Source organism: Anoplopoma fimbria, chromosome 20, assembly GCF_027596085.1.
Source record: "Anoplopoma fimbria isolate UVic2021 breed Golden Eagle Sablefish chromosome 20, Afim_UVic_2022, whole genome shotgun sequence".
Lineage (NCBI taxonomy): Eukaryota > Metazoa > Chordata > Actinopteri > Perciformes > Anoplopomatidae > Anoplopoma > Anoplopoma fimbria.
The window spans coordinates 24487534-24506058 of record NC_072468.1 but is presented as its reverse complement, the minus strand read 5'-3'; the positions used below and the strand labels follow the sequence as shown (position 1 = coordinate 24506058).

Genomic DNA, 18525 nt, shown 5'->3' with positions numbered 1-18525 from the left:
CTTCCTTCTCATTAAAGTGAGCCGCCGCACGCTTTCATAACATTTTAATAGCTGTGCGCCGAGTCGGGCACCTAAGATCTGACTCACAACAATTAGAGTTTCTATTTGACTGATATAATCGCTAATGGGCGTATAGCAGAGTGCAGCTTCACAGAGGGGAAATGATTTTACTTTTAAAGGTACAAAACATCTTCAGTGTGTTTTGCAAATTAAAAAACATGGAATGAGTCTTGTCCTTTGCCGAACAATGCTTAAAATCATTAGCCTGATTGAGAAAAGTCATCGCCATTCAGGGGGGTCTGCAGAACGTGACAGGCAGTCAGTGTATTCATAATCACCGCGCCGCGTAATGGTTCTGTGTAGACGGCGTGCTAATATAGGTGGTCAATAATAATGACGATGACACATTCGCTCCAATGTGAAGCAATTATTCTTGCTCACTATTGTTAAAAATGCCTCCTCAGAAAAAGGAAAGGTCCAGAGCCATTAGTGCAGGAGGCGACGCAATGTTACGACCAACAAAAGCTGTTAAGAGGAACTCAAACGACCATTTAAATGGATGCAGAACATCAGCCGTTATTACCTCACCCATCACCTGTCGCCATAGAGGCATTGAGCACAGAATGACTGCATCAGGGAACACTTGTTATTTTATATTTATCTTCTTATTATTTATATAGCTTGCCCATTTTCACTATTGTATAGTGTATATTTGTATGTTTTAATGGTAAATTGTGTTATTATGTGTATTGTATGTACCTTTGCTGTACTTGGGCAACATGTTCTGCTTTGCAATGCATACATGTTCCATAGCTTGGTTAGTTCTCCACGACATCTGACATCAGCACATGGAGGAACCCTTTAGAACTTTTTTTTTCAACTCACCGGGCTTTCAACTAACTAGCAAACAAACACAGGACTTTTGTCCAGGAAACCGTTGTTCCTGTCCCCTAAGAAACTAAAAGTAAACGTTGGCATTTTGTCAGGTCACTTGCTAGTTGCACGATTCATCCGTCACTTGAGTCATTAGTCAACCACACCTTTCTCCTAAACCTAACAAAGTAGTGTTGTTGCCTAAACAAAACCACTATTTTGAAAAGAAACTATGCATGTAACAAGTCTATATTGACACGTCCAAAACTGGGTCATAGTTGGAAGCTTAGCTGCACTGACCAAGTTCTGGTATTTGACCCATTGGGCTGACAATGTGTTTGATTCACTGAGGTTGATTTAAAAAATAAAATCAATCTAATGTGACACAATACTCGTACAGCTTAGGTCTGCTAACTAAAGCAACTATAGGAACAGGTATCGTATCTGTATCTGCGTAAAGTCCATTTTTGGGGGATTATTTTCTTTTTGGGAAAAGCAGAAAAACAATCAGTGTTGTATTTACTCAGTCACATACTGTAACAGTTATGTGATACAGTTTCACCAAGTCGACACATTTTTTTAAAGAAAAATCTCTTCTTTCTTTCCTGCAAGGCCGAACCTCCCGACACACCTGCTGATTATCAATCAGCGACATGCTGTGAAGTTTCATGAGCAACAACTTTACCTCACGGTCCCTGGCTGCTCCATTTAGATAATGGCAGGTTGGAGAACTGCTGCAGAGTAAGACATCATTTACAGGAGCAAAAGGGTCCACATCTTCTTGTGCTAATTAAGGCTGTGAAGAGGTGAGAGAACAAGTAGCTAACATGGAGCACTAACTTAAACAAGCATCCGTGTGAGAGATGAACCAGGCCCTCCAGTGCATGTGAGAAAATGATACTTCTAATTAACTTCTGTAACATTTAGAACTTGGTGTCTGTGGTGCAGCAAATTGATTTAACAGCAGGGCTCATAAACGCTCTGCAGCATGCAGTAATTATCACAGCAAATCTCCGTCTGATCCAGTTATTTTGGTCCATAGCTGAGTGCTAAAACAACCTCCTATTTTTTTTTTTTAAACCTGTAAAATGAATATTATATAATACATATTATCATATATATATATATATATATATATTTAAAACAGATCATTCTTGAAAGAAAATGATTTAGATTTTAGGAATTTTAAAGCAGCTATAATTGGGTTTAAAAGGAGAGTAAACTTTGGAATCTGTCAGGCGGCGAGAAACACGACTCCAAATGTATGCTAACGTTATACGACTGTGAGCAGAAGCAGCTAACGTTAGCCCTTCAACCTTTAGAAATATGCCTTCCAACGCCTCTAAAGATAATTATGGCACTTATTGAAGTTTAACTAAGATTATTTTATTTTACAAGCTGCCAAAAGCAGTTTGTCACTAAAACCATTAAACGTTTGCAGGATTTTGGACGATACATTAGAGCTGAAGGGAGTTCACCCCGTTAACTGACGTGACCTCGGTAGTCAGCATAGCATGGGTTACTTTTTTACATCTCTAATTTATGAAAAGGGTTGGGATTGTGTGCAAATATATGACCCCATCAGGACGCACGCAGCTTCTGCAGCTCTTAAGAGGTGCTGACAAAGAAAACAGAAAAGCCATATCCATAAATAAACCTGACCACTTGCTGCAGACCTAACGTTAGCATGAATCAAACTTGTGCTGTAAATGAATGTTTAGTATCCAATATATACTCTAATGTGAGAACAAGCCAAACTTTCCAAACATAAACCGATCACAGCGCTCAAATACGGTAACGTCCTCAATTTATCTCCCCAGACTCAACCAAGAAGCTGAAGGATGTTCTGCAGGAGTTCCATGGAGATGGTGTGTTGGCTAAATACAATCAAGAGGAGGTATGTGCCGTTTATACTTCATTATATAACACATGGTTTATAGTGTTTTGAATCCAACTGTGCAAAGAGCGCCAATACAGCACACCTATCTGCATAATTTAAAAGATGGAACAATTTGTTTTCCTTTCTATAAATAAGTTTGATTTAGCAGAAGATTGAACATAAAACTGTTTCATATTTGTTGGATTGTGTGTTATGGATATATCATTTTCAATTCCTCTGCTTCGTTGACACCTTTTTACAATGGATTTTTTGATTTCACATCTGAACTGTATGCTGCAATTTTAGCATGAAAAGTATTTGTATAATACCATGATAAAATGATTCCAAGGTTAGATTTTTGTATTCTACTTTGACAGTTTCATGGTAGTGTTAATGGGGTTTGAAATAGAAATTCTGTCTTGAAATAGAAACACATATTAAAAAACAGGTTCCCCTATGTCTTTCAGGAAAAGTCAGAATCTCAATTTGTAGTATTCATTCATATACACTATTATTGATCCACTTTGCATGCATTAATAATTGTTCCACAGCATATATAATACCATTTATATAGTGTAAGTAAAGAAGAGAGTTAGACACCGTAAACGTGCATTCACAGATGTAATAATGTCTTTGTGGTTTTTAAATGCACAGGTGTAATATGGATATTTAGCACATTGTTAAATGTGATAACTGCATTATACATCCATGAACATGTTGGCTTTCTTTCTTTCCACAATGCTGCATGTTTAGAAGCAGGACATCCTCAGCCAGGTAATATACCTATCTCTTCTCTCCTCTCTTTAATTTATTGTTGGTGTGTTTTGTTGAGAGTCACGTTTTTTTGCTGAAAAACTCAAATCTTTCAAGTAGTTTTTAATGAGAAAACAAAAGTAAAGGCATTTATAGAGGATATGCATCCATTTAAAGGGAAATATTGCTAATCGTTAATGTGTTTTCTTGAAAGGGTTAAGAACTCAGAGATTTAAACAATCAGCCAAGCAAATAGTCGTAAAGATGGACGAAGCTGAAAGCAGCACACAAACTGGAAAAACATTAAAAGCCCTCTGAAATAGCTCTCCACCCGCCTACAGCCCAAACAACACTTGAGGCATCTTTCTGGGTGCAGAGGTCTGCAAAATGAATTCTGCGAAACAAAATTGCGAAAGATCAGATTGTTTTTTCCCACCCACAGGTCAAACATACCAACATTCATATTAGAAATCATCTGTGTTTCATTGAAGCCCTTAAGGCGACGACTGCAGCCAACAACGCGCTCTATTTCTGTCCTGTTTTCTTTTTCTTTTTTTTTCTTTTTTTTAGGAGATTGACTTTGAGGGCTTCAAGGTCTTCATGCAGACGTTTCTGGAGAGCGAACTCCCCGAAGAGTTCTGTCAACACCTCTTCATGACGTTCAGCAACAAGGGACCCAAACCCAGTCCCTCATCTTCTGACAAACCCAGAGTCTCTGGTGAGTGTAGAACAGGAAGCCTTCACCATAACAAACCCTCAAGCTGTTAGCACAGCGTGTTGGTGTTTTGTAGATACTGATTACTGCTGTTGTTACTAATGTGCAGCTCAGTTTGTCACTTATTCCGTGCCCTCGCAGCAGTGACTCATTCTTTGATTTTTAAAAATGAGATACTTTACCTTCTTTGCTGTTTTTAAAGCAGAAACATTTCTGTTTATTTATCTTTCTTTCTTTTTTTTTTTGGGCCATCAAATGATAACAGATTTCCTGCCAAGTTCATCCCCGTGGCACACAATGTAGATTGTAGTGTAGCGCCTGCCAATTGTTTTTGGCTGCGGTCCTGTTTGTTTACAGCGTTTGTACTAATATCTCGTTCTGGTGTGATGATGAATCACTGGAACCAAACGGGAAACTTCTGCACGTCTGATCAGTGTTGAAGGCTATATGTAGTCCAATACATTCCTCAGTCCTTGCTATAGTAAACAAGAAAGCTGATTTATTTTGCTCGGGCAGCTCTACCTGCAGTGCCTACATGTACCAAGATGCATTGCGTCGAAGCTACTGACGCCGAGCCAAAAAGACTTGCGCCGAGACGGCCATGACTCTTAATTAGCCTACTTTATGGTTAAGAAATACAATTCTGCAATTATTCAAATGGTCCTGAATAAAAGACAATAGACAACTTCTTTCTATTTAAAAACCTTCTATATCGGCCGCCATCCATTCAAGCGTTCCCAAAGCTTTTTCGTCAGGACGAACGCTCCCAGTGAGCAGCTTAGTGGACACCATCCTCTTATTTCTAGAGCAGTCTGCTCTAACCCTTCAGCATCCCAGTTCCTGTCACGCTGCACATGTGTCATTCTTCATATAGCTCAAGACCGTGCACCGGCCTCCATGCAATAGCCTTGAAGACAACAAGGAAGTTCCCGTTCTGAGGGGCATCTAGAGCATTCCCACTGACAACTAAGAGACATACAACTGAAATAACATTGTCGTACTTTGCATCCAACTACATCACAGTCAAGTGAAATGATTGTGCTGGATGCAGGAGGAACAACAGAATTTGTAGCTGCACCTCAGAGACACGGAGAGCATCGCCAACAACTGCAAATGTTTTTCACACAAAGTCCTGAACTCCGACAGATAGAGATGGTTAGAAATTGGCCAATTTCCCCTTGAAATCCAAAAATCCCCTGCACTGACACTCGCCTTCACTCACTTTTTTGACGGTCTTATATCTCATGTGAATAATAATAATAATAATAATAAAAGCCCTCCTGATTTTCACTTTGACACTTGGTCGTTTAGGCTTTCAGAGCTTCTTGCACTTTGTTCAATGCTTCTGATGAATTAGTGCTCATGTTACTCTTGTGCATGAATTTCAGATGAATTTGGAAATAGGACACAAGCACGGCCTGAAAACCAAATTATCATATCTCAAAGGAGAAATGAAATCTTGGCGGGGAGGAATCCTCAAATACCTTCAAGATTTTATCCCAAGCTGAGTGGAGATGGATGGTGCATGAGCAAACTGCCAGACTCCCATCGACAAAGATTCCTGGAAACGTATCAATATGCTGATGTTTCTTGCCAAAAAAACAATTGTGTAATTTTTTGCACATTAGGGTGGATAACTGCTGCAGCCGTAATGAGCTTCAACTGAGGAAGTGGTGCATAAACAAACTGTATAGGTATGAATTGATGTTGATATCCCAAAAAGCATAGATACAGTAATGAAAATAATGGGATTGCTTTTTAATCCATTTTGCCTGCTTTTTCCCCCCCCGGTTCTTACAGCAGAGATCGTCCTGCACAGACAAACCGTACAGTGTGTTACCAGATAGAATAAAGTTCCCCAGGGACCAGCAGAGTTCAGCTGCTGGAAATTGAAGACGACTCCCCGTGGAGATTACGCGTCACATTCACAGTAAAATGTGAGGTTGCTACAGTAGAACTGTAAATCTGTAAACGCAGCGGGGGATTCCCACTCTGGCGTAACTTCAAACCTAAAACCAAGTTGTTAAATTTCATTAAAGCAATAGTTGACCTGCAGTTTAACACGGAATAAACTATAAGCTAGAGTCAGTTTCTCATCATAAAGGCAAGGATCCATCGATTGCATCTTATAAGAGAATTTGATTCAGTAAACTGACTAAATTGTTATTCTGAAACATTAAAAATATTATAAGCTTTTTCATTTCAAAGCTTCCTATTGGTGAAAAAAGAAAAAACAAGAAATTAGCATATTTTCCTAAAGACTAAGACTCAAATATTCTGTGCATTCAATGTCATTTTTTTCAAGCTAAAAGCTGTTGTGGATGAAACTGTGACTAAACTTACGACCTCACCTCACATGATTCGTCCTCTTTGCAGCAGTTTCTCTCGTGTTAATTCAATATTTAATGCTTATTGTTTGCCCCAATAACCTCACAGAGCACGTGAGCAGCTGCATCAGTGCAGCCTGCTGCATGCGAGTGTGTTGACGAGGCCTCATTGATCCGCTTTGAACAGCAAGTCCTCCCATCACCCCCGACACAGATAGGAGAGCCGCTGTACACAACGTTAAAAAAAGGGTCCATTTCCACAGGCAGCATAACTACTACTATGTGAGAAGAGAGTTTATGGCTGCTGTAACTGGACGTATACACTGACTGCATGAATTATATTGCCATAGATAACCTTTTTGGTGAGAGCACGGTAGTGAAGAATGAGCAGGTTCATTCAGTCTGGGGTTTCCATGCTGACTTGTACCATCTCATTAAATCAAAATTAAAGGCCCAAAGGCACTGAAGGTGATAATGGACGTGCCTCTCTTGATACGTGTCATTTGATGCTCCTTTGGCTCACTGCAGGCATCTGATTTGAGATGACAACACTATAAAATAAGCATGAAATGATGGGTGTATATATAATCTTTTAACATGAACAACACTTAGGACGCATCACTCTGTTGGAGCCGTTGGGACTACAGAAACAATCCACTGTACAATGTGACAGAGTGAAGCTTTTCTTGCCTCATAAACAATCTTTGGATGTGTACAGACATCATGCAGGGAGCACAAAAACCAATAACCAAAAATACAATTCAAAGTCTCAGATGGCAAAGGCAAAAGAAAGCAAGGTGGCGACGACCAAAATGATCTATATACTTATTAAACCTACCTATTTTGAGTCATCATTCTACCCACAGAAGCATTTTTGGATTATTTTTTTTTGTTCTTTTTTGATTTGGTTTTTGCAAGTAGTTAATTTGTTTTTAAATGTATTTAATATGTTTGTCTTCAGGCTTTTGGACTATGCTATGACATGCTGATATTCCTACATTTTGTGAGAATACATATATTGATGTGCTTTTTATGCGCCGCTTTAATCTTTGCATCATATCTCACTCATTGCCCAATATTACATTGTCTACATACAATTCAAACAAATAGATCACAAAGAAATGCACCCATCATTTTACGTGTTTAATTCAACAAAGACCTGGTATCCTCTGCTATGTACTGAGCGCCACGGCCTGAAGCACACGGCTGGCGTCTGCTGGGATTGATGGAGAGAACATTCAGGTTATTGGACGATTCAAGATGGTTGTGTAATTGCAAAGCTGTTCAACGGAGGGTTCAGATTACTGCATATTGTCAATATGTACTGTAGCGCTATATCATTACGTTTTGGGTTTAATTAATCATTGACTTTTTTAGGGTCCCACTGAAAACGCTGTATGTGGTATTGAGCTAGATTCTTGATTTGGTTGCTGACAACTAGCTGGTATACATCAGCTGGTTATATCAGCTATGTGATTGACTTTACATCATATAAGATGAGATAAGATAAAATAAGATAATCCTTTATTAGTCCCGCAGTGGGGAAATTTGCAGGGTTACAGCAGCAGAGAGGATAGTGCAAACAAGAGACAGTAGTAAAAAACAAGATAAAAAATATATATTATAAATAAGTAATCACACAATAAAAAAGCTAAAAATCCACATGACTTAAATATTATATATACAGACAGAATAATTATTGTATAATTATTGTATTGCACAGATTTATATTGTCAGTTTTTTGATATTTGTGGTCTACTGGGAGATTATTAATCTTTAACGTGATTTACCTGTAAACACAGTGAGATAAGGCTGAAACCTTGTATACAATACAGTCACCTGTACATATAACACAGCCCCTCTGTGACTACAAACTGGACTATATATATTTCTTTGCCTTTTGGTGAACCGGACACCGCCCACCATTGATCAATCCGACCGTATGACTAAAGCCGGGCCAGCAGGTTGTTGGGCTAACATTAGAGGCGTTGCGGAGGATGTTTTGACCTTTGGTCTCCGTCTCCCTGCAGGGCTGAAGCTGATCAAAGGCAGCTCGACCCCCATGAGGACGGCCGCTCTGCCCCTGCCTCTGGACACGGTGCAGCTGAAGGACATCGTGTGTTACCTCTCCTTGCTGGAGGGCGGGCGTCCTGAGGACAAGCTCGAGTGTAAGTGTCATCACAGGTCACATGGGCCCTCTGTTAATACGCTGTACAACGAGCATCTACTATGCAGTGGTGTGCTAAAAGTAGATCCTTAGACCAGATGTGTGAATCGCAGAAATTGCAAGAAACACTGGGAATGAAAAGATAAAATACGGAGTCACCAGGAGACAGCGTGAATGTCACTGGTCGAGTCGATCCTCAGTGGGTGGAGGAAGTATTAGAAGTCAGGCTCAGTGATGTCAGACTGAAGCTCAGGGAAAAAGACAAAGGGTAAGAGAGGACAAAGCTTTGTGGAAAAATGCAACATCAAGCCTCACTAAGAAGCTGATCTTTCAAGTTTTTAAACTAAGACCTGCTATTGACTTGCGATTGACAAAAAAAAGCAAAGGAAGGGGGTAATATTCCCCCAAAAATGAAGTCTTAAATTTATGAGAAAAAAAATCAAGAGTAAAATCACAAATTTGAGTCCATTTATTTTTTCCTATTTATTAATTCATTAATACAAAATTTTATATTACATTTTTTATTACATTTTTTATTAAAGATTTTTATTAAAAATTTTTATTACATTTTGTATTACATTTTTTATTAATTTTTATTATTTGTTTTTTTATTATTTTTTTATTTTTTTTTTTTTACTATTTTTTTATTAAAACAAATATTGAAGAATGTATAACATTTTTTATTTAAACATTTTATTAAAAAAATATTTACATTTTTATTACATTTTACATAACATTTTTTATTTATTTTTTGTTTGTTTATTTGTTTGTTTCCAAAGGAACCACATCACTTTACTTCTTAAGGTTGAATCAACGTCATCACACCTCAGACGCCTCTGTTTTCCGGGTATTGTTATGCCTGCAGTTGATGACCTTATCAAGTTATACGCTGCAATCTGATTATGCCATAAGGAAGTAATAAAACAAGAAAATAATACGCAGATTAATCAAAAATGCAGCATAAGACAATACTGTCTGAGGCGGAGGCTGTTAGCAGTCTGCTCTTTTCAATATAAAGACACTTTCCAGTGTGCAGTAATGCTTTTGCCACGGACAGTTCTGTTAGCATCGTTAGCCGCCATGTTGAGAGCCATTTGGATTCAATCCCTCAATCGTGGTTATGCTGTGAATTTGGAATTTTGCACCTTTAAGAAAAACTGTATAAGTATTGTCATCAAGATAAAGGCCAAAGTAAAAGGACTCGTAATTATGCAGAATGGCCTTTTTCAGAATGAGGTATCATATAATTGATCTAAAACTATTGCATTTGGTAAAAGTGGGGCTTATGTTACACTATTTCTACACTATAAATATACTTATTTACACTATAATTTACTTATTATTACATCCCTTAAAGGACTCTCAACACTTCTTTATCACACGTTTGGAGCTGAACTTCGGGCACAGAAGAATGAAAAGACGCACATGAATGAAAAAAACAATTAAACATTTATATTTATTCGGATATATTTATTTGAGATTCAACTCAACCGAAGACATTATTTTTGTTTCTTCCTGCTTATCCAAATAGAATCCTGTCTTCTAACATGACATTAGGAAATCAGCCTGAACAAGCACATAACCTTGATAACAGATATTACATTTCCTGTAAGAAATGCACCGTTATATGTCATATTGGTATATGGTTTCAATCTAAACATTGTGAGGTATCCTCCTCTCTGTGCAATGTACTCTGTCTCTCTGTGTCTCAGTCTCTTTGTGTGTTTTTTCTCTCAGCATTAAAGTCAGAGTTTTCTCTGGTGGATTTTGGTGTTTAGCAATAATATTCAAGTCTTTCTTGTTGTCTTATTCTTTCCCCCTCGGTTAAAATAATAACTCAAATAAGCTCTTTCAGCTAACAACCGCACTTAGTATCTTTTTGTTTATCTTCTGAAATCATTGGTGGAGCTTTAATTTTGAATAAATCATCCTCGTAAAGCTTCTCCAAAGAGACGCTTGACGCCTCATGGTCGCAGTTTATTGACACGTCTTCCCACGTCTCTTAATTGCATTTATCACATGATTTATTCACAAGGTAACGTTGCTTAATTGGACAGGAGACTTATTTTATTCTCTGTGTTGCTGTAATTCTCATCCATCTGCTGCATTATTGAGTACAGTAGCTCTCATTAAGCACAAGGATGACTAAATAATTCAACTGATGCTGCCTGTGTGTGTGTGTGTGTGAGAGAGCACATCATGGATTTAACTGTGGCTGATGTCTTATTGAGCTCTGCCTCTCCCTCCAACCCACGTTGAGCCACTCTGTTGTTGTTTCTGAGGTGACGGCTCCCTCTGCTGGTTAGTCTGAGAACTGCTCTGGTTTCTGAGCTGATGGTTTTCTTTATTCAGGATCATCTGAAGCAAATTCTGACAATCCAGCACAGATATCTCCACTGAAAAAACATATTTATTTAAAGATATAATACTATAATATACTGTAATTTATTTTACTCCAGGGCAGTTTCCCTTTCTTTCAGGTATTTCTTTGGAATGAGTACCTGCATACTTTTAAAAAAAAGGATAATAAGGCAGAATCAAGCCTTCTTTTGTATTGTTGAAAACAGATAAATTAAATAAATATTTGTAGTTTAAGTCTTTAATATCCAGTTAAGATACCGTTCTTTTTTTTCCTTTCTTTTTTTTTGCCGACACACGGTGTCACAGAAAAAAAAAGAAATCACACTGGAAAATTGCTTTAACACATTTAAGGTGGATGATATCACTGTTGCGCAACCATAACCACTTTCAACAAATCTGTCTTGCACATCAATGTGTTTTGATAAAGTTTTGATTAAAGTTTCCAAAACACCTTCAAAGATGTGAGATTATGGAGAACAAATTGAAGAAATACACCAAAAAAAGAAATGGATGAAAAGGAGAAAAAAGGAAAAAAGAAATGTGCTAACAGAAATAAACAAGCACATGAAAGTCTTAAAGTTAAAATGAGATCTGGTCAAAATCAGTAGTTCATTGTACTATAATATATTTAACTATATAGTGAGTGAACCCCAACAAAGACTTGGGCCCTAAAATGACTTCTAAAGACTCTGAACTGTGATATGATATTGATATTGATACTCTATTTTTTAGAAATTTGAGTATCATAAATATTGGACTGCCTAAATAAAATAGGACCATAATTTGTCCCAAGCTTTCACTGAAACAATTACTTATCTGTGTCTCATTTGAATTCACAAAGCATAATTTCAAATCAATTCAATAAAACTTTATTAATCCATTTTGAGACAATGGTATATGTCCTGTATCGCATCTTAGTTGTACCGTAATGTTGGTCGTCAACTTTTCCAAAAATGCTTTTCAGGGATTAAGTTGGTTAGTTTAATAAAGAATATTTTTGTCATATTTCATCAAACTGTCTCTTTATCCTGACAGTAGACACAAGAGAAAGATCATCTGTGCAAAATTCATTGTTTGCTGATTTGTGTTCGCTCAGCTGTTTTCAACATAAAAAGTTCACTAAAATATGTTTTTGAAAATACAAGCGGGATAGAGAAAAATGCAATATATGTTTAAGCGTTGATTTATTTGTCAAGTAACTGCCGTTCTTAAGTAACAATGCATCTATAGTTGTTTTAACCCAAAACCACAACCTTTTCTTAAGCCTGACCAATACTTTTGTTGCAAAAACCTAAAGTTTTGCCTGACTTTCGTAGGAAAACGCCCAAAAAATAACGAGTAACTTTTTCGTGAGATATCATGCTAATCGTCATATGACAATATGTTGAGTACTTTGCCAGTTTGATCAGAGTTTAAGCTCCAAGAGCAGTGATTGACAGCTGCGTTAGAGACTCCTCTGCTCTGATTGGTTGCTCTTCTCAGGATGAGAATCTTGCTAAAACCATTAGGAGGCAGAGGAACTATTTTTATCACTCAGATTATCCGTCTCATGTGGAACTTCCAGGATATATTGACAGTTTAAGCAGATATGGCCCCCCAAATTTTTTTTTATCTAAGTTACTAAAGTGTAGCTTTAATGGATCCAGAGTTTTTATTTCCTTTTCGTGAGAGCAGTCCCAGAGGAAACTCTGTCCGAGCCATTTGTGCTGCAGACAGAAGTTTACAACGATCCTCATCATCTGAAGCATTTTATTACCTCTCTGGGTCACCACAAGCACCACCTCCTGACACCATCAGCCTCCACCCAACACCCAGCGCCAGACACCAGCATCACTTCCCCTCCCTTTACACCCCCCCCCCGAACAGAACACACACACCCTTCAGGAAACCAGCACTTAACTCCTCGTTAGTGGCTCGAAGGACCGCCATCTGACGTCAGCTCCTGATGATGTCAGCAGCACCCGGCCTCTGCTGCACCTCGACCGCTCTCACATGGGTGCAGGGTGGAGGGTGGAGGGTGGTGTTGGGTAAGAGCGCCTTTAAGTGTAGACATTAGCATGGAAATGATCTGCAGCCAGGTCATGTTGTTGCTGTTCTCACGACTCTGTTACGTTCGGACGCGTCACCCAGATGTCACACACCAAGAGCCAATGGCAGCGGTGATGTGGGAGCTTGCTGTTTCCATGGTAACAATTTTGATTGGTAATTGGGGGACAGTTAAAGTTGCAGCATTTAGATACGCTCAACTGCAGAGATCTGTGTTTTGGCACAGAGGTAATACAAAGCAGTGTTATGGCTCTGTGGTGCCGTGGCTTCACCTGCTAACAACTGCTTTTAATGTTTTCGTTTCACAGGCTGCAGAGAACCGAGTGATGATGCTGCAGGTTGACATTTTGTGTTTTTTTGTCTCCACAGTTATGTTTCGCCTCTATGACACTGATGGAAACGGGTCTTTGGACAGCTCGGTAAATATTTCTTCACTTTAATAGCAACTTTCACCTGAAATTCGTTGTTCAAAAGGGCAACATTTAAACTGATAGCACCCCTAAATATGTTTTTATTGATCAAATATTTCCAATCACTTATTTTATTATTAGCGACAACTTGTCAGTTTTTAAAGCATTTGCATTAAAGACAGAAGCATCAGAACTAAGACAGAGACACAAAGTATGAGAAGTTATATTATTCTTTCTAATTAACAATTATTGTTCTTATCTGCTAATTTTATCTTGATGAATCAATTAATAGTTGAAAAATGCCAATAAAAAGGTCCTAAATCCTGAAGCAAAGTCTTGTTTTGTCTGACCAACAGTCAGAACCCTTTGACATTAAATTAATTTTCAAAATTGAGGAGCTCAAACTAGTTTTTCTTTTAGAAATTATTATTTTATTTATTTTATTTTTTTGGCCCACCACCACCACCACCCCTCTTCGAAAGACGAAATTCACTTAGTTGTTATGCTTTCTCAAATGAATAGCCAATGAAGGAAAAGACAAGTGATAATACAAATAATGATAACTGTATTCATTGTCATAAGGATAACAACATTACTTTAAACAAAGACGAAGGAAAGGGCAAATAATCCGGCCACCTTGACGACATATAAACAAGTTTACTATTTCTTTCTAAGATAACATTTAATTGCTTGAACATCTGATCAATTTATAAAATATACAAACTACATATATATATATATATATATATATATATATATATATATATATATATATATAAATTTCAACATTAAAATGCTGCTCAATAGTTATAGTAAAAAAAAAAAAAAAAAAGAAGTACGATAAATTTAGCATTCTGTTGCATAATAAGTACTTTTATATTAGATGCTGTGCTATGTGCTCTATGTACTTTAGGGGTAAATAATACAAACATTTAATCAGATGGCTCACATTATTTACATGTCATACATCAACATTGGTACAAAAACATGAAGGATGGATGACAGGACAGAGAAAAGTCTGGCGTGGCGTATATATTTTATGAATGAAAGCGTGCCAGTACTTTGTGTACATGTATGGAAAGTGTGTAGGAGGGCAAAGGTTAAGTGGGTGTAGGTTTTTTTTTTGTAATGTTTCCCATTATTGGCTGGGATGGAAACAGGAAAGAGAACATACAAAAAAAAAGATATATTGATTTAATGTGTTCAGATTTGAGAGAATATCCCAAAAACTTTTTTTATGTGTGAACTCTTGATTTGCACTCAACATCTTAAAGAAGTCGAAGGTGCATGATAGTGATTCAGTACACCACCACTCCACTCCCCAAAAAATCAACCATTGTAATTAAACCATCAGCCTCGGAGCTCTTCCCACGCTGCCTCTTTGTTTCTCTCCGTGCTGCTCCTCTGTGCTGCAGAATGACATTCCCAAACCTGCTATTACGCTCCGCTCATCAGTCTATTCACGCCAAAGGCCACTTGGCGGCATCAACTTGTAAGGCTGCAATATACGGAAAGGTAAATACAGTATTTTTGGGGCCTGTAATTGACTGTCTGTGGTCTCACCGCAGGAGCTGGAGCACATTATCTCCCAGATGATGCATGTAGCCGAGTACCTGGAGTGGGACGTGACTGAGCTGAAACCAGTAAGAGCGACACTTCACCCAGTTAACAGAAGCCAGTAAATGATGTGAATGTTGTACACTATGAAGGAAACCTCTTAGCTGGGTACTTTTTACTATTTTGTGGCTGAACTTTAACACTAAATAATGACTATAAAAGAAATTAAAGATGAGCCTGAAAATAAACAGAGTACAGTTGTTATTTTTACCCTTGTTCAATCAACTTTTCAGGATGCACGGATTTTCTCTCCACCCCACAGGAAGGAAGTTATTTCTAATATACTACTTCTATGAAAACCACATCTTCTTCTCCTCCTGCAGATCCTCCAGGACATGATGAGGGAGATCGACTACGATCACGATGGCACGGTGTCTCTGGAGGAGTGGATCCAGGGCGGCATGACCACCATCCCACTGCTGGTGCTGCTGGGCCTGGAGACGGTGAGTCCACAGAGAGACAACGTCCATTTGATGATGACGCTCTGAGAAATGAGAGTTTTTAGAATGGAAAGTTCAGAAAAACTGGAGCACCTTGATTGATTTGCCTCCAGTTTTGAACCGTACAGTCGACCTGGCACATGTGTACATACTCAGCTGGTGTTGTCGGCTGCACAGGTGTCAAAAAGCGTTTCCATCAGTTTTAGCCATTTTACAAAAATGGAAACATATCAAACGTCCATAAACATGACAGTGAGTCTACAGCCTTGCTAGCAGCCAGGCCATTTAGAGTCAAATAGACCATAAAGCAGAGTATGCTTTAGGGCGGGGCTTACTGTGATTGACAGGTCGCTGTCATTACCAGAAACCTATACATTGTCTCTACTTCACTCCTCCCCATTCCAAAAATAGAAACTTCCATTCATTGGTAGCCAAAAAAAAAAAAAAAAAGACATAATCCAAGATGGCGACGGTGATATCGCCGTACTCCAGGCTTCAAAACAGCAGTCCACAAACCATGACTACATCCACTGCTTCCATGCAGCCAATGGCCTTATATCACGCTTGCAGAAACGCACAATGTCACTTGGGAAACGTTGAGAAATGAGTGGTTAGGTTTAGGAAACAAAACACTTGGTTTAGGTTAGAACAAATCCTGGTTTCTGTTTATTTAAACACCCTGAAACGTTTAGAATCAATACATCCTAAACACATGGACTTTCACTGATGTATTACTTAACGTGGCCAATCACATGACGCATTTAAATTAGCAAATTCATTTTGTAGGTTTGGTGGCACGATTGCTGTTAGAGGTCTGAAACTCACCTGGTGATGTTCATGTCGTGTGACTGTGTTGAGTCATGAAGGTTCAGTTCTCTGAAGCGTTTGGACAAATATCACACGGGAGGAAATGTGTGAATGTCACACGTGTGTACTGTACAAGGCTTTCCAACATGTTTTGAAACTGAGGATGGTTCTGAGGCTCAGGTTAAATGTTACATTCCTTTCTGTTCATAAAATAATAACTTGACACTTCTTGCTATTTTCGAACAGCTAGTTTCTTTACAGATTTTGGCTCATCAGCCTTCCAAAGAAACAGAGAAATCTTCTCGCATCGCAAAAGTGTAAATTGACTTCATCTCTTTTTTTTCTTACTTCAATCCATTTCTGCAAAGATGATTATGCTAATCACTTTAAAGTCACGGGAGTAGTTCTACATCTATCCTCTAATGGCTCAATTACTGCGGATAAACTTCTAGAATTCAAAATCTGAATTTTTTTTCTTCTTCTTGCTCCTGTTGTTGATGATCTGAGAAAGGACTATAAGCAGTGAATACATTCCTCATAGTTACCAATCCATTTACTGCAATTCATGAATGATCTGCTAACAGCTCACACTGCTGCCGTTTGCCGTGATTCGTTCTGCCTTCAGTTTGTATTTATTCCACTAGATGGAACCATTTGATCAGCTTCAGCAGAAATCTAAACCCAAGTGTCATTTTTTATGAATGAATATTACTACCAAGGGACGGCAGCAAAAACATGTCCTCTGTCTTTGCTGGGTTTAGAAAACCCAACGGAAAGAAGTGGAAAAAATACAAGCAGGACACTCAACGAGCAAAATGACAAATACATAAGTCAATTCGGAATCAATTCATCATTTCTGTGTGTTTTGTGTTGCCGCAGAATGTGAAAGATGACGGGCAGCACGTGTGGAGGCTGAAGCACTTCAACAAGCCGGCCTACTGCAACCTGTGTCTGAACATGCTGATCGGACTGGGGAAGCAGGGACTCTGCTGCTCATGTGAGTTAATTCACTTACCGTGCAGGGATCCGACGGACGCATTGATTTAAACAGACAAGATACACATTCAGTAAACTGGGCTGGGATGGTCTTCACTGACACATCTGCTAAACTAGCTCTTTTCCTTAAAGCCTAAAGCGAGAAATATAAGAGTTATCGATTTCAATTCCAACTTTTGACCCTCATGTCTAGAAGCTCAGTTCATTCCAGTTTTTATTGTGCAATAATAGTTATAATAGTTTTTCTGTCTGTAAATATAATATTTTCAGTTATTGTTGTTTTTCTACTGTTTCTTATTGCTTATTTATAATACTTGTTTTTTTATTTCATTTTTTTATTTTTATCTTGTCTTTCTTTTACTATGTCTCTTGTGTGCACTTTACTCTATGCTGCTGTAAGCCTGCACATTTCCCCGCTGCGGGACTAATAAAGGATTATCTTATCTTATCTTATCTTATCTTATCTCTCTTATCTCTTTGAATGTTTGCAAAAATTGGATAATTTCTGTCGTTCTCTGACTTGGAAAAAAATATTAATTGAGTTTGTTTATTCACTCTTTTACTTGTGTGAAGTACAAAGTAAATTCACTCCAAGTTTTACAAAATGCTTTAGCAATACTGTTAACTAGATCAATCAAAAAGGATCACATGACCCTTGTTTTAGCCAGTTAACTTCAGGAATGATTTTATTTTTTCATTTTTTACATACATGGTACATCTGTGAACTTGTCTGCTCTTAACTTCCTGCAACAAAACTCCACTAACAGTCCCCTTATCTTAAAACTAAAGGAGACTTAGGTTTTGCTGTGAGGGCCCTAAAACCTCCTGTTGAGATTCGTCTTGCAACCTCGTTGATTTCTTTAAATCACTACATAAAACTCATTTTTATGAACCTCTCCTTTTTGTTTCTTGTTATTTTGTATTATTTGTGAGGCCCTTTGCAACCCTATCTTGAAAGGTGCTTCATAAAAACAGTTTCTATGTTTCGATGTTACTTTGGAGTCAGATTCTCTCAAAAAAATAATGGCGTCTTATTTTTCACTTGGCAGTTTCAAAAAAAGAAGTAATTGGCCCAAGATTTAGCTGGATTCTCCAGTGTCAAATGATGGTTTAGAGGCTGTTTCAGAGGCTTTT

General features: G+C 38.0%; 1 protein-coding gene across 7 annotated transcripts in view; it reads left to right on the top strand.

The window, feature by feature from the left end:
* The window catches only part of dgkb (diacylglycerol kinase, beta), a 63199-nt gene that overhangs the window by 2561 nt on the left and 42113 nt on the right, over positions 1-18525 (top strand). For 2 of the 7 annotated variants that reach the window (XM_054621051.1, XM_054621048.1), the window contains exons 2-9: positions 2694-2770; positions 3506-3526; positions 4076-4229; positions 8578-8715; positions 13491-13540; positions 15100-15174; positions 15472-15591; positions 17275-17392. In XM_054621051.1, the coding sequence (XP_054477026.1) occupies positions 2694-2770; positions 3506-3526; positions 4076-4229; positions 8578-8715; positions 13491-13540; positions 15100-15174; positions 15472-15591; positions 17275-17392 (753 nt within the window). Of the gene's footprint in view, positions 1-2693; positions 2771-3505; positions 3527-4075; positions 4230-8577; positions 8716-13490; positions 13541-15099; positions 15175-15471; positions 15592-17274; positions 17393-18525 lie in introns of those variants that run through there. The other 5 variants (XM_054621052.1, XM_054621050.1, XM_054621049.1 and 2 more) reach the window with 4 other exon arrangements.